Raw genomic sequence first — 15145 nt, 5'->3', positions numbered from 1 at the left:
CAACTTCATCTATGACTTTGAGCTTCAGTTTCCGCGATAGTTCTTGGCTAACAAAAGTACGTTGGCTGCCGCTATCAAGAATGCCTCGTACATAGCAGCAAAAATTGCGGCCCCTCATCCATGCTCTAAACGTCAGAAGTAGAATAGCAGTGTCAACTCTGCAACGGTTCTTGCTGCCTACTTGCGTAGCATGCATCGACGCACTGCTGAGAGACTGCTTTGGTTCAGGTGTAACTGCCTGCGATCTATTCTTATAACACATAGATGAGGCATGTCTGCCGGCGCAGTGGGTGCAACTAACATTGCGGTGGCAATCCTAGGCTCGATTTTCCTTGGTAGTGCACCGGAAACAGCTGCCGCTTGCCGGGAGCAGACACCTGTTCTCGTTGTGGTTCAAGGCGGAGTCACACTCTGATGTTGCATGATGCTTCTCGCAAAAGACGCACGTTACAGTGGCACTGTTCTTAAGCATTGCTGCGGATGACGCTGATGTCTTTCGGCGACCGGATCCGGGCAGCAGGTACTGTCTGCTGGACACCTCTAATGGACCGTGAGTAACTCTCTCCCTGCAGTCAACCTCGACGCAAAAATACAGCAGGAGATCTTCAAGGTCTTAGTCCACGGTTGGCCTTAAGTTCTGATCGTTATTTGCCTTAAGGCTTCTGTTTCTATGGTAACTTACCATGACGTCTTGAGGGGTGTCTTTCGTTAACACTTCGCGGAGCATTGCTGCATATGACGATGCAGGAACTCCGAGACCTCTCAGTCCTCTTATATTCACCTGTACTAAATCGTACAGGTTCCGCCATCCCGTGACATGGGTCGAAGAGCTCAACGGAGTGAGGGTACGCAGGTTCTCAAGGTACTTTGCCTCGATGATCTTGGCGTTCCCGAATCATTCCATTGCTGTTGCTTCCTGTCATGCGTTGGTAGTCCTCCCAAAAGGTAAGTTTATACGCTTATGATCGCTAGCCAGGCTATCTGTTCTTGTTAATGTATCGTGATTTGGTCTAGTCGGTCGTAAACCAATTCTGAGACTAAGGTGTAGTCGATACAGGACTGCCTATTTCCGCATTGCCACGTTACCTGTCCATGACACTTAATCTCCCTGTTAACTACTACAAGGTTATGTGCCTCGCACAGGTCCAGCACTAGGGAACCGTTGTTCTTGGTATATCCGTCTAGCTTCTTCGATGTGCGCATTCATATTACCTACTAATACACCTTCCCTGATTATTTGAACTGATTATTAATAGCGGAGCTGTTTAAGCTGGAGGTAGTCCGGTGGTGTACGCCCGAAAAGCGGGCCGATAGTGAAGGTAGTGCAGAAAGGGTTCAAGCGCAATGGCACATACCCCTGCGAACTATCGAAGCTGTTTAAGCTCGAGGATGGTCCGTCAAGTGTACGCCACAAAACCTCCGCCAGGCAATGACGTCACCATGCGTCACCTAGCAACGCCACAGCTGCGTGAGCCGTGACGTCATCGCGCGGGCCGCATCGCTTCACTTTAGCTTTGCGAAGCCATGACGCCACCGCGCCAGTGCGGAGTGGTTGCCGCGGCTACGCAGAGGCGGAGCTAAGCCGTGACGGCACTGCGCCGACCCACGGGATACATAGCTCCGCGTCACAAAAGCCCCGCCGTTTCCGCACCGAGCACATCGCCACGAAGATGCTGGGGCGGCCGAAGAAGAGCGTCACTCCCGAAGAAGAGGAAGCGCGGCGCGAAAGCTGCCGCGCCGCTGCTTGAGATGGAGTGAGATGATTGCGGTCCGATCCCGAGTATCGCACCACCGAAGTGGCGGCGAAACCGAAGTTCCGGAGTTACGAGCCGGCGAAACCGAGCAAAAGCGTTTGAGCGTGCAGAAGCGTCCAGATACTTTAATGACCGAGTGTTCATTGCTCCTTGGGCTGTCGATGATTCCGGGGCGATCTTACGCAAAACGTGGCTGAGTCTCGAAGCATAGCCTCTCAAAAACTTGGCCGAACCAGCATCACTGTTTGCCCAGTCTTCGCACCACTAGTGTGAAGCTGCCCTTAATTTTTTGGGGCTTAGAAAAATGGTAGTTGCGTGTTCTTCGTGTTGTCGTGTGCTTTGTTATCTGCGATTTCATTGAAAGGGTTATCTATCCTATCTTCTATATCGGAGGCAAGGTAGCCCGCTGGACACGTCAGTGCACCAGTCTTGAACGTCCGGTGATGACCCAAGACTTGAATGCTGTAGCTCGCGCAACGACACGGACTTCATGGTGGCCCGTCCTTCTTAGAGCACACGCTGCACGTATGTGTTTCAAAGATTTCTTTAACCCGCTACGCAATTCTAGGACTGGTCATAATAATGCAAAGTCTTAAATATCCAGATTCTGCTTGTGCATCGCCTGCCTCTTGATGTTCCTCGTATGTTAGTACGATAGTGGCAGTACGTCTCAGAAAATTCGCATCACAGCAGTTACGGAGGGAACTGCATTGTATGGTCTATTGAAGAGACGGTTACTCGGCCTCCGCAAAGCTGCTCGAAACAGCGTAAGTTATTAATGCGAAATTATTATATGCATCACGAGGCAGGAAAGCCGGCGTTTCAGGCAACGAGCGGTATCAAATACCATCATCAGTGACGTGATGAGCGTCTTGTATGACGTCAGTAGTAATACTACTGACGTAGTAGTAGAACAAGTTAGAGTAAAATGACTTAAGGTGGAGTAAAGGGAATTAAGGTGAAGTAAAGTGAATGAAGGTGAAATAAAGTGTATTAAGGTGGATTAAGGTTGGTACAAATTAGAGAAAGGTGGATTAAGGTATAGAGTTGTGAAGGACACGTGACAACGTATACCGTCACGTATCATGGACGTAACCAATTAATTAGAGAAGTCATAATGTTTTCGCAGTCAAATCACGTAAGGATACTTAAGTGGCTGTCAGTTTCTTTTTCTTCTGCACTTAACCTGGATGTACGTAACGCTTCAAAGAACCGACAGCAAACGGCTCATTAGATGACGCTATATTACCGATTCGAGGCAACTTATTGGCGTGCGACTTCGACGCATTCTCGGCCTCAGTAGGCGTCGCAGTTGTAGTAAAGCATTAGATTAACTGCGCACATTACGTATTTGCACTGGAATTAGGGTGCAAGAATAGTTATCACTTAATTCATTAGGCGATGTTTACTAAGAAAATGTAGAGCAACCGTATGCCATGAAAATGGCTGCTGAATATTCCTTTTGTAGAAACGTTTCCGGCAACCATTCTTACGTAATAAAACAGTTCACAATGCTGCGCCGCAATTCGCACCGGCGCCTTTTTCTCGTGCGAAGTTCAAGATAACAGAAAGGCGTGTTTTAAATAAGTAAATAATTTATTTACGTGTTCTTCGAGCAATATCTTGTGTGAGCCACGGCGGGGGGGGGGGGGGGGGGGGGGTTCTGAAAACGATCATACGGGAGCATGCTATATCCAACCTATAGAAACGCAGTGTTGTGAATACCATGGCGCCACCTTGTACGCAACACGGGAGGAATGAAAAGATATCGATCGTTGATGCAACTGACTTCCTAGCATCCTAGCGCCACCTCGTACGCAACACGGGAGGAATGACAAGATATCGATCATTGAGGCAACTGGCTTCCTAGCATCCTAGCGCCATCTCCTCGGCAGATCGGAAAGCTCAGCCCATGTTTCCAGAAGTTGGCACGGTGGCAGACACGTGCGGAGTTTTCTAAAAGTTTTCCGTGGAATCGGTACAGTCAAAAAAACTTTCAGCAACGCATAAAAACTTTCTGAGATCTTTTTTCGACATATCAGGCGCTTCGATATAGCCGACACCATGTATAACATCAACAAACACTTGTTAACATTTCACGACAATTCGATTCGCAATAAAAAAAAAAAACAAAGAACAGAAAAGTGGCGTATTGTCAGCGGAAACATTCATGCACCATTCATTCTGACTTTACAGTTGCTCTGTTGTATTAGTATAATTTTGTAATTTTGCACTACACCCCCCTTATTACACCCCTTATTAACCGTTTTCTCATAAAGAAGATGAAGAAACTAGAAAGAAATCAAAGCTTTAGGGACGATATTAAAAAGGATCTCTTCTACTTATGCAAGTTATCTGACCCGCAAAGCCTGAAATTATTAAACGTAAACAATTATCAAATTTGAGCACGAAAAGGTTTTATTTAGGTCGATACGGCAAACGTCGTTTGGCTAGAGCCCTGCGTGCGTGCGCTTGAATGTACGATACCACCAAGGCCGTTTGAGGACAAGAAGGCTGTCCACATTCACCAAGCACTTGCATGCTATGTGACGTTATTCTAAAGGTTCGTTATACTCAACTCGCTGCTGTTTATTACATTTACAGTTTACACCCATGACGCTCTTGTAGATCGTGTTTGGAGATGTTGAAAATTCTCAATGTCTCTAATGGCGCCAATAACTATGCACGCATTTGTGTATGTGTTTTTTTTTTTTTCATGGTACACGGCGGTTAGACGATCGCACGACCGTGGCTTCCGAGATAATGGTAGACTTGCAGCAGAAAGCGTGTGGCAAGTTTTGTTACCGCGCTGCGTCAACAATCTCGGAGTCCTTAATGTAGCGGAAGTGCATCTCTTTCCTGTCACCAGAAGTCAGGCCTGGCCTACTTGAAAATAAGGAAACGTAGGTAATGTACACCTTCCAGATTTAAAGTGGACGGCAGCATCAACCAGTCAGCATTCGAGATAAGCAAGAGACGTTTAGAGTATTGGCGGGAAAAAAAGCAGGGAGGAGATTGATACGACCGGATCTCTTACAGGCATAGGTAGTGGTGCGGAGTAGATGAAGTTTCGAGGAAAAAAACTGATTAGGAGATGTATACAAAAATGCTGGAAAGAAAAACATGCATAACATACCGGGCTAAATCAAGCAGGCTAGGTGACTATTTCTTACCGCCCCGTTTCAAAGGGGATGCCAATAAATCATCGTCATCATCAGGGAGAGGCCTCGGGAGAGACAAATGCTCGCGGTAGTTTTAACATTAAAAAGCCAGAGGAGCCATTTCGCTGGATTGATTTTGCCACTGGCTCGCACAGAACGTCGAAGCTCGTGGGCTGAGCGCATAGAATGCGACCGTGTCACATATATAGTCAAGCCGACCAACGCTTAAGTATTGAGCCTTCTACCGTTGTAACCCCGATTTAATTTCTAATTAGGCGGCCCAATATTCTTCTCTGCTTGCTGAATTGAGGCTATTATTGAATTACCCGAACAGGAACATTCTATAATAAAAAAAAAGAAATGTGGCACTTGCACGACCACCTAACAACCTGTGCCAGAATTTAGAAAAAGAAAGAACAAAAAAAATATTTATTATGTTAAAATCATTGGTAAAAGAAGATGCTTACCAAAAGATATATTGGACATGTTATTAGCGCCAACTGCTTACTAATGACCAACAGGACTTACTTACGAAAAGCTTTGGGAAACTGGCCCCTGATTAATAAACATATGGAACCTACTTGGCCCATTCGGTGATATTTAAAAGAACGACTTAGGCGGCAGACAATGACCACTTTAAGGTCGAGTCCGAACAATATGGGACTCTCGTTATGATATTTGTAGCGTTCTACAATGCGAACATAAAAAAAGAACTACATATAAATGTGGCAAGCGGCTAGTACAGCATTTCTCGAGAAATAAAAATAATAATAGAAAACAAGTCTATAGGAGGAGATGTACTTTCCAGTCAAATCCTAAAGGACCCATGAAACAATTTGTTTACGTGGCCCAACAAACGCATTCTATATGGTTAGGTCGTTTTGGTACAAACATCTGCCGTAGACGCTACCTTTTCTGAGCGCAGCACAAATCCAGGGGCTTAGAGTTCAGACGTTTGCTCGCGTTACCTAAGCTTTCCTGAAATCCCTGTCACTGTGAGCTGCTCTCGGAGCGTCCCAGAAATAAATGACTGTTGCGTATCCTTTTACAGAAGGAGGTCCCAGGTGGCACGATGCATGTATGCGTGCTTGTCGAATTCAAACGCGCTGTGCGGACCAAGAAAGCGCGGGGAACAGACACACGCGACACGTGGACAAGCGGACAAGCGCGTGCTGCCAATCACGCGCTTGTCAATCAGTCGCGCACTGAAAACTAGCTTCGTTCATTTGAGCCGAACCGAAAACGAACGGGAAAAGAAAGCGTAGCGTGTCTGTCTGTACGTGGGTCGCAAAACTCCATTTTGTGTTCCGTAGTAGGCGCGTGCGCTTAAGACCTATACGACAAATTACGCGGAAGCTGATAGCCATGGCGTCACGATCCAGGACCGACGCGTCCATTGCAGGTCGCGGAGCCACAAAAGCACAAGCGCAATCACCTTTGCTGTGCGCCTAATTTATTTTTGGTTGCCGGTTCTTTTAACCGTTAGGGGTCGAGAGTCGTCAGAACAGTCCGGTATGGTTTCTTTCTTTTGTGTCCATGTCGTCGTTACACTACCTAATAGGACAACGCTTTGCCGACCAACAGAACAATCGACTCTAGTCACATCCGACAGGATGCAACACCTTATTAGACGCACAGAAAACAGAGAAAGAAAACAGAGAAAGAAAAGAAATAAATAAATAGAGAAAGAAAGAAAGAAAGAAAGAACGAGAGAGAGAGAGAAAGCAAGCAAGCAAACAAACAAGCAAGCAAACAGAACCTAATGTTTTTGATCCTGCGAAAATGCTGTGCGGCATGCCTGCTTTTTACTGCGAGAAAAACAACTTACCAAGCAGTATGACTGTGTGTCGGGATTCTGAAAGGCGCTTGTGTTCGTATTTGGCACGGAGCGTACTCCTTGCCATGACGTGCACTATAAACGGAAGCCTCTGAATAAACGTCCGAAGCCCATACCCGCGAGATGTATATAACATGGCCCCTGATGGGTTGGATCTATAAATACGTGGGCGCGTATCCTTTAGACCCTCAAGTCTCACCGGCACTTTATAGCCCCAAGCTTAGACGATCAATACTTCACTAAAAAAAAAAAATGCGCTACAGTGCACGCGATGCGTGTAACACAGCGCAAAAGCAATGATAACCGCACCAGTTTCTTAGAGAGAGAAATATTAAACAGGTCATCCATGAATATTTACAAACTCGTTGTCTTATATATCGTAGTGTCGGGTGTCGGATGTTTTTTTAAAATTATTTTTATTTGATTGCAAGGTGATGTTGGGTGCCTGTTAGATGGCACGGGCTACTCGTATTCTGTTAATTTATAGATGAGCTAAAAAAAGTCTCATACGAATAATAGAGAAAAGGCAGTAGTGACAACATTGATAAAGTTCACACATGCAAAACACTAAAAAAAAAAAAGCTATTGTTTCTGAGCAGTTCATAAGGGTTCGAGTGTCCATGTTGTCGTACGCACGGCGACCCACGTTGGTAGAAAACACAGCACACACGAACACACACATATCAACCACAGGAACACGACATTTAGAGGGAATGCGTGAAACAAGTATATATAAGCAAATGTTGAAAAAGAAAACACGAATAACCTCGATGAATATAGCGTCGTGATCAAAGCTACATTAGTAAAATTTAGTAACTTTTAGATATTCACAATTGTTCAACAAACTGCACCAATGTGCGTGCTGCACTTTGTCGCAAGTTTTCTTATGACTTCTTAATATGGCTTGCTAATGAGTCAGTTAAATAGGAACGAAGCGAAATGATATGCCTAGTGCAGTCCATGCGTACGCACCAGTAATTTTCTACGTGGATGATTAGAATATGATCGTGGAGAGCGCTCTCAATATGTTGCCCCACGTACACTAAATTCTATCTATGAACAGGTGGAATGAAAATAAATACAGATTGATGCTAAAACAAAAGAAACACCAGCAACAACAACACGCCATTCTTCTAAATGGCAGGAGTTACTGACGCGTCCAGGCGTTATATATAACTCTCCCGTTAAATCTCACTCGCCCGTCGGCCTTGCAGCGTTGGTGTGTGACAAAACGTAGAGGCCGGCCAGTTCGAAGAAATGCTCTAAAGATTGTCTATACTTGTTTTCAACCTTAAAATTCAGTGCGGGCTCTGCCAGGAAAGCCGAATTGCACTTTCCTGTTGTGCCTCCGCGCTCCAAGATAGTTCCCAAGAGACGACGATATTGAGATAAGTTCACCTCCGCCATGACGCTACTTAAACGAGTGAACGTAATTGGCTAACGCGGCTTGCTTGTCGGTCAAGAAAAGTTCTCTGAGCTTCTCAGCGATGTATTTTCAGCTTCAATCGTACGTTGCCACCAGTTATTTATAGGTGGCCAACACCGATAGGTAACTTTCACTCGCCAAGTATACTTGGCGATTGTAGCAAAATGCATTGAGATTACGCTGCGTTCCAAGGTGCTCTTCGCTGCCCACGTCAATTGTACTGTAGCTGGACAACCTACTGATGCAGCATTAAAGGTTAAGCTTATACACGCTTACCTTGAAACTCCCACTTTGCTGTCGGTTGCATGAGCAACGTAGTAGCACCTCACAGGTACACTAACCTAAAAATTATTTTTGTTATAATTGGAAAGAAACGTTCGATCACGGTGACCGACAGAAACAAAATTGCGGTCAATAAGTCCATCCTTATTGCACATATTTTTTGAATGGGGAATTTTGAAAACTTTTTGAGAACTGCGTTTACAAAGTGACAAGGTTGCACACGTTTAGACTGTGTGGCTAAGACAGCAGTGTGCTCAACGTGGTTAAAATTGGGATTTAAGTTACCCTTTGGGTAAAAACAGCTAGTAAACTTAAATTTACGTTTTAGTTACAATTATATACAGTTACAACGCCGCACACAAAGCCCGATGGCCTGATTTTATATTTTGATCGTGTCCTAATAGAACTTACTCACCATACTGTAATCGACTCGACGGCTTTAATGCGATTATTTCTACCATCCACATGCGGATGGATAAAAAAAAAGTGCGGTTACGGGACCGAGGTTAACGATTTCTCTAGTCCGCGCCTCCTCTTTGTTGCCCCAGACTCGAGCCTGCTTAGTGCCGACATCTCGTGGCGATCTCGAGAAGCAGCTTCGCGCCCATACATTTTCGTTACAATACCATAGAACTTTATTTCTTCTTTCTGGGGTTTTAACGTGCCAAAACCAGTTCTGATTATGAGGCACGATGTAGTGGAAGGCCCCGGATTAATTTTGACCACCTGGGGTTCTTTAACGTGCCGTACAATACAAGCACATGGGCGTTTTTGCATTTCGCCTCCATCGAAATGCGGCCGCCGCGGTCGGGATTCGATCCCGCGATCTCGTGCTCAGCAGCGCAACGCCTGAGCTGACTGAGCCACCGCGCCGGGTACCATAGAACTACGAGGCCACGCAGAAAGAAGCCCGACGCCCTTACTTTATCTTTTCCTCGTGTCATAATACATAGTAGAACTTATCCGCCACAGTGCAATCGGCTCGGCGGATGTTAATGCGATTATTTCTACCACCCAGACGCGCATGGATAGAAAAAAAAAAAAAAAAGATGTGCGGTAACGGGACCGAGGTTAACGATTTTTCTAGTTCGCGCCTCCTCTTTGTTTCCTTGACTCGAGCCTGCTTAGTGCCGGCATCTGGTGGCGATCTCGAGAAGCAGCTTCACGCCCAGCAGAAAAAAAAAAAGAAAAAACATAATGCTACTAGCGCCACGGCGCCGTCGCGGCCGGAGCGGGTGGCTGGCCTGCTGCTCGCGATTCGAGAAACCCGGCGTCGAGAGTACGAGGTGCGCGCGCCTGGTGCCGAGAGTAAAAAGCGGCCGTCTGGTATGGCGAGATGGCGAGTCTCTCTGGACGACGGTTTGTTCTCTGGGCGATTTTCTGGAGCACGTCGACTCTGGCCGACTTGGATTTCCCCAAAAAAGATTTGTAAGTACACAGTACTCAACCTGTCCGCTTTTGAAAAACCTGTTACGCGCGCGTTGTGACGCATTCTCGTTTGTGCGGGGCAGAAGCTAGCACCTTTTCGGTGTGTAGAGGTTGGGCTCCGTTCGTACGCCGTATGATTCCGCGCGGCACGGGCTGGCGAGCCGAGCCCCGTACGGTGGCGCTGTAGATGCCGCGAAGTTCCAAACGCGCTATCGTGAAGAAAGATTCGAGAAATCGCGAGGTGTTGGGTGTGACAGTCGGCCTCGGGAACAGCTTGTTCGTTTATTGAGTGTAGTTTGGGAAGTGAGCGACCAGACACGAAGTTAATCAAGAGAGGATCCGCAAACCGGCATCTTTTGGAAATTCTGCAGGCGCAAGTCACCTGCTACGAGCCGTAACATTTGTTGTCTGTCTCTGTTAAACGCGTTTTGGTGTCTTGGCAAGTCTCGTGCCGAAAGTAGGCGCCTAGCCTGATAGAAAATTTTCGTGAACAATATGTGAGTGAAAGCGCTCGCTTCTAAATATGAAGCGAATTTGCGTCCTTGAATGCGACGGTGAATCCTTTGAGCACGAGGCACGGCTTTCTTCGAAAGCGCTATTCAAACAGCGGCGCCTTAAATTTCACAGTCGTAGTAGCCAAGCATGAAAATTACGCCCCCTCATAAAATTGAAGGGGGCGAAAAAGGCTGAAATCCCCATAAAGAATTACCTCCTGTAAAGAGTGCTGCGCTGCAAGCACATCCTTAGTAAGGGAAAAACAACTTACGGTGTAGTACGGCATCTGGGATGCGGGACTGATTCAGTGATGACGATTGTCTGAAAGAGCTCTGATGTGAACAAAAAGAAAAAAAGGAGAGAGGGAATAATCTCAGACAGAAAGATTTACATATCTATACAAAAACAGGGTCAATATGTAAATTGTTATAACAAATGGAACCTGTCTTAATTGAAAACATCGGCTGGTTTTCGGGTTTATAACGGGCGACACAAAATGTTTTACACGTCAATAAATTGTTAACTGCAGTTTTTCAGTGCAATAAATGTTTTCTGTGTCTGGCGGGTTTCCTCTTTTATATAACGCGCCATTTTTCTGGCTTCAGTGGCGAAGAGAAGCAAAAACTAGGATGTGAAAACTGGTTTAGACACGCTTCTTTTTTCCGTACTTCAGTTTGCGACGAGCTCATTTAGTAGCAGCAATGCGCAGTGAGTAGACGAGCTTAGAGCACATTCAATTTACTTACCTGATATGTAAAATGTAGCAACATATGGAACCTGTTTTTACTGAAAACATCGGCTGGTTATCCGGCTTAGGACGGGTGGTCGAAAATTTCTTACTCGCCAGTAAAGAGTTATCTGCAGTTATTGACTGTAATAAATGTTTTCGGTGTCTGGTAGGGTTTCTCTTTTACATAACGCGACATTTTGCTGGCTTGAATGGCTAAGAGAAACAAAATTAGAATGCGAAAGCCAGTTTAGACACGCTTCTTCTTTCGGTGCATCAATTTGCGAAGAGCTCAGTTAGTTGTAGCAATATGCAGCGAGTAGATGAGTTTAGAACACCATCAACACATTTACCTCTGCGTATATGGCTCTTGAACGTTTCCAGTTCATAAAAGTATAACTCCCCGACAAAGCACTGGTGTATGCATCAGCTATCCTGAACAGATATCAGCGTGTCGTTATTGCCTTTGAAATGTCAGTGTTCTACATCCGTGAGATGTACTGGTGATTTCGCTTTTGGTTATTAGCGGGGCCTTTGTGGTTGTCCTACCAGAATGGGCTCACCCATCCACAATCCTTTTTTTTTTCGTTTTAGTGGAGAAGATTGCACGGCTGAATAAGTTGATACGTCTGTGCGCAAACCTGTTTTCGCATGGTGTATCCTATTAGAAGGGGGGGGGGGGGGGGGGGTGCTATGAAGCCACGAGTTATAGTATCAAGGCTTCCTGGCACAGAGGAGCACTGAGTTGAGGTGGAGACATCGAGCACGCTCTTCTATAACTTCTATTTAGCCATTTCACACTAGCTGTCAGAAACAGAGATATAAGGCCTCTCATTGCTGCTAAATGAATCGTAAAGTCTAAAATCTCGGACCTTGTCGCCTACTACAAGCAGTCGATACAACTGATTTCGATGGTTTTCCCTTCTTTACGTTTATTGAAAATACTTACACCCGTGCGTAGAAACTGCGGCTTCATGAGAATTTTTTTTTAATTTCCCGTATGTTCCTGGAAATGACACCGTGATTAACATTGTAGTCTCAATGACATATCAGTACGTCCTCATGCTAGATGCAGGCGAGACGGTTCAATACGCGAAGAACACGAGTAAGAGCTTTGTAGATCGTCGCGGAAAAAAAACGGCTTTCTCTGTCTGACGACCTTGTTTCGAAGAAGAGCCACACCTTGGCCTTAAATGGGCCTTGAACCACCCCTAGGGTTTGGTGAAATAACATAGTCCGCGGGTTGCATACGCTGCTGTGAACATCTCAGCCCAAGTTTTGCTGTCGTACGCGTGGAGCTCGCAAGCGGAGCGCGAAGTCACCTTTCTCTCAAACGTTCTCGTTTCAACATAAGCCATGACCCTCACTCTTTTTCTGTGTGCTTTATTTCGTAATAAAGCACATTCCAATACGCGGCTGCGATTGGTCGCTGCGGTCGGCTACACCGCGGCCACCGCGGGGTGCCGCCACGAGTCCACTGGCTAAGCGTATGGCGGCTCGCTGAGGACAACCGCGTTTGGCTTACGTTTAGCGCGTTGTAGGGACCGAAATCGGAAGTCGTGGAGTCTACGTTAACATCCAAAATGAAATTTGAAGTGCCCAACACGGTGGCTGCGCCCCACCTCGCCTTAGCCTTCGCAGTTCAAGGCATTGAAGAAGGAAGGGGATCACAGCGGAGGCTGTGTTTGATTGCTAATAACTCCGCTTCTGCTGAACGCATTGAGGCACTTTTCGTGCCAAAGTGTTTCACTTCACATGTCTTTCTACACTACGTTAAAAAGTGATTCAGGGTCCCTTTAGAGCTGGTGCCTCGTTTGTAGCGGTTTTACATTCTCAGAAATACAGCCCCCGTTGACCTTGTCCCAGGCAGCAAGCTGCAGACAGCACTCGTTGTTATGTGTATCAGCCAAGGTCAGAAATAGCTTACGTATCAGTAAGTTTGAATTCTAATGGAGGCGTAGGTTGCAGCCGAGCGTACAAACCCGTAATCACACCATATGGTACGCACTGGTGAATGTGGACCGCAAAGATACGCTGAAATCCATTCTAACCTACAGCGCGTTCAAAGTTATGCCGAATGTACAAAAGCCTACTTGCCTGAGCTGACGCGAAACGATCCTGTGGGAAAGATAAAGAAAATATTTACTGAAATCGCAATGTCCTCAATCGCGTGCGATAGATATCGAGAGAAAGGCACAAATGACTTGCTAAGTTGACAAGAATCGTGACATTTCCTTTCTGAATATGTACTTTTAGGAAACTTGTTGCAATTGCAGAATTCAGGGCAGTATGTGCTAAGAGCACGTGCTTATGACACAAATAACCGCACAAATATGGAACGGGCATGCACTGACTGGCTTCACATCAACTGTTGCAAGGCATGTCTTAATGTTACCAAATAAATATAATTAGTAAGATTTTTCTTTACTCCTATTTGTGGCGTAACACGTTTTTTCGGACCTACACCGCTTCTGAAAATTAGTTGCCGACAAAAAAAAAGAACCTTTTAACTTTGCGCTATATTAAAGAATCCATTCGTTTGGGTTGAGATGGATAAAGAACAAATATATTCTTGCTTTGATCCCACTGGTTGTTTTTGTAGACAAAGATCTGCCACTGGAAGGTAGTCAGAAAAGTGCCAGCACATAACAGAAACACAGTACGGAATGAAACTTGTAAGAAATACACGGAAATCCCAAAAACTGTGCTGCACGGTGCTTTCCCTAGAATGCAAACATGATTGAATGTGAAGCGCCTGAAGACTTAATTAATATGGTGGTTGGCGAGTTCACGAGGAGACACCACTGGCATCTCACGCTTAATGTTTTCCGTGTACTTAGTTTGATAACTGTTCATGAATTCTTTTGTCTAATACTTCCTCACAAGAAACGCGCTTTCTTGCTGAGATTTACGAATACATGTTTAGCATTTCACTCACTATGACGCAACTTACGCCAGAGATGAGAAAACAGATGAAAGCACACGTACGGCCATATTTCCCTTCTGTAATTCACTGCAATAGTTCTCATTCCACTGCCGTAGTTTCATTCCCTTGAAAACACCACTCTCAATATTTAGCGAAAAAATGTCTAAACACTTTCAAATGGTGCACTTTGTATCTTACAAGTGGTACGTTTTTGTGCTATGTCAAGGCGGAAACCTTCAGCTTCTGTATTGCAAACGAATGGCACAAAAATCCTGGAGTAGACTATGCTTTCCATTGGATTTTCCTCCTGAAATACTTTTACACTGTTGCTTGTACGCACTTTCGTCAGTCTTGGTAGCACAAAACATGTCGCACACACAGATTTTTTCTTCTGGGTACGCTGTATGTGACCATCGTCCTTTGTCCATCCTTTGTCGCGCTCCTATATATAAAAGCACCCGGCCTGGAAGTGAACGGGGTCACATAAACTCTCTGTCAAGGTTCACCCATGTGACACCTTCTTATACAATTTATTGAATGGTCGAACGGCGAGGAGACGAGAGCGCTGCTTGAAAGTGAGTGATGTCAAAGGAGTCTAACAGGATGTATATATAGAGAAATAGGTCTTCAAGGTAGACTAAAAAAAACCGGTAAGAAATAAAATTGAGCTTGTGGAGGCAGTTTGCGAAGCTGACCTGCGCATTTATCCGAGAGCACGCCTTTGATTGGAATGCCTCCTCTCGCGGCGTCGCCTTTGATTACGGGGAACGTCACTTCCTCGAAAGTGAATAGAGCTTCCACTTATGAGTCATGCTTCTAATTGCTTTTGGAGAAGAGCAGCTCTCTTTCGTAAGCGTATACATGGGAATATTCACGCATGTTTGCGGGTACAAAACGAGAGACTGGAGGCTTACGTTTCATGGGCTCGCAGGAGGACCATTATCTTATTTCGGAGTAGTGCATTTTGCAGCTTTAGTTGGGTTAGGATTCAGTGTCTTTAGGCCATAATGAAAAGGCATAAGAGAGGAATGCTCGTTGCGGCTACAGAAAGCTGAGCGAACGGGCAATGATTCTTGGGTTTGAAAGTGAGACGTGGAAAAGAGAAAATG

The 15145-nt window shown here is 45.5% G+C and overlaps 1 protein-coding gene across 1 annotated transcript in view; it reads left to right on the top strand.

Moving 5' to 3' along the window:
- The first annotated feature begins 9531 nt into the window (after window positions 1–9531).
- LOC119461083 (voltage-dependent calcium channel subunit alpha-2/delta-1-like) overlaps window positions 9532–15145 on the top strand; it is a 143197-nt gene continuing 137583 nt past the window's right edge. Inside the window, exon 1 of the mRNA XM_037722265.2 lies at window positions 9532–9888. Coding sequence (XP_037578193.2) covers window positions 9797–9888 — 92 coding nt within the window. The 5' untranslated portion in view covers window positions 9532–9796. The remainder of the gene's footprint in view (window positions 9889–15145) is intronic.

This window comes from Dermacentor silvarum, chromosome 8 (assembly GCF_013339745.2).
Source record: "Dermacentor silvarum isolate Dsil-2018 chromosome 8, BIME_Dsil_1.4, whole genome shotgun sequence".
Taxonomy (NCBI): Eukaryota; Metazoa; Arthropoda; class Arachnida; order Ixodida; family Ixodidae; genus Dermacentor; species Dermacentor silvarum.
Note: the sequence above shows the minus strand (reverse complement) of the source record. Positions and strands in the feature narration are given on the sequence as shown.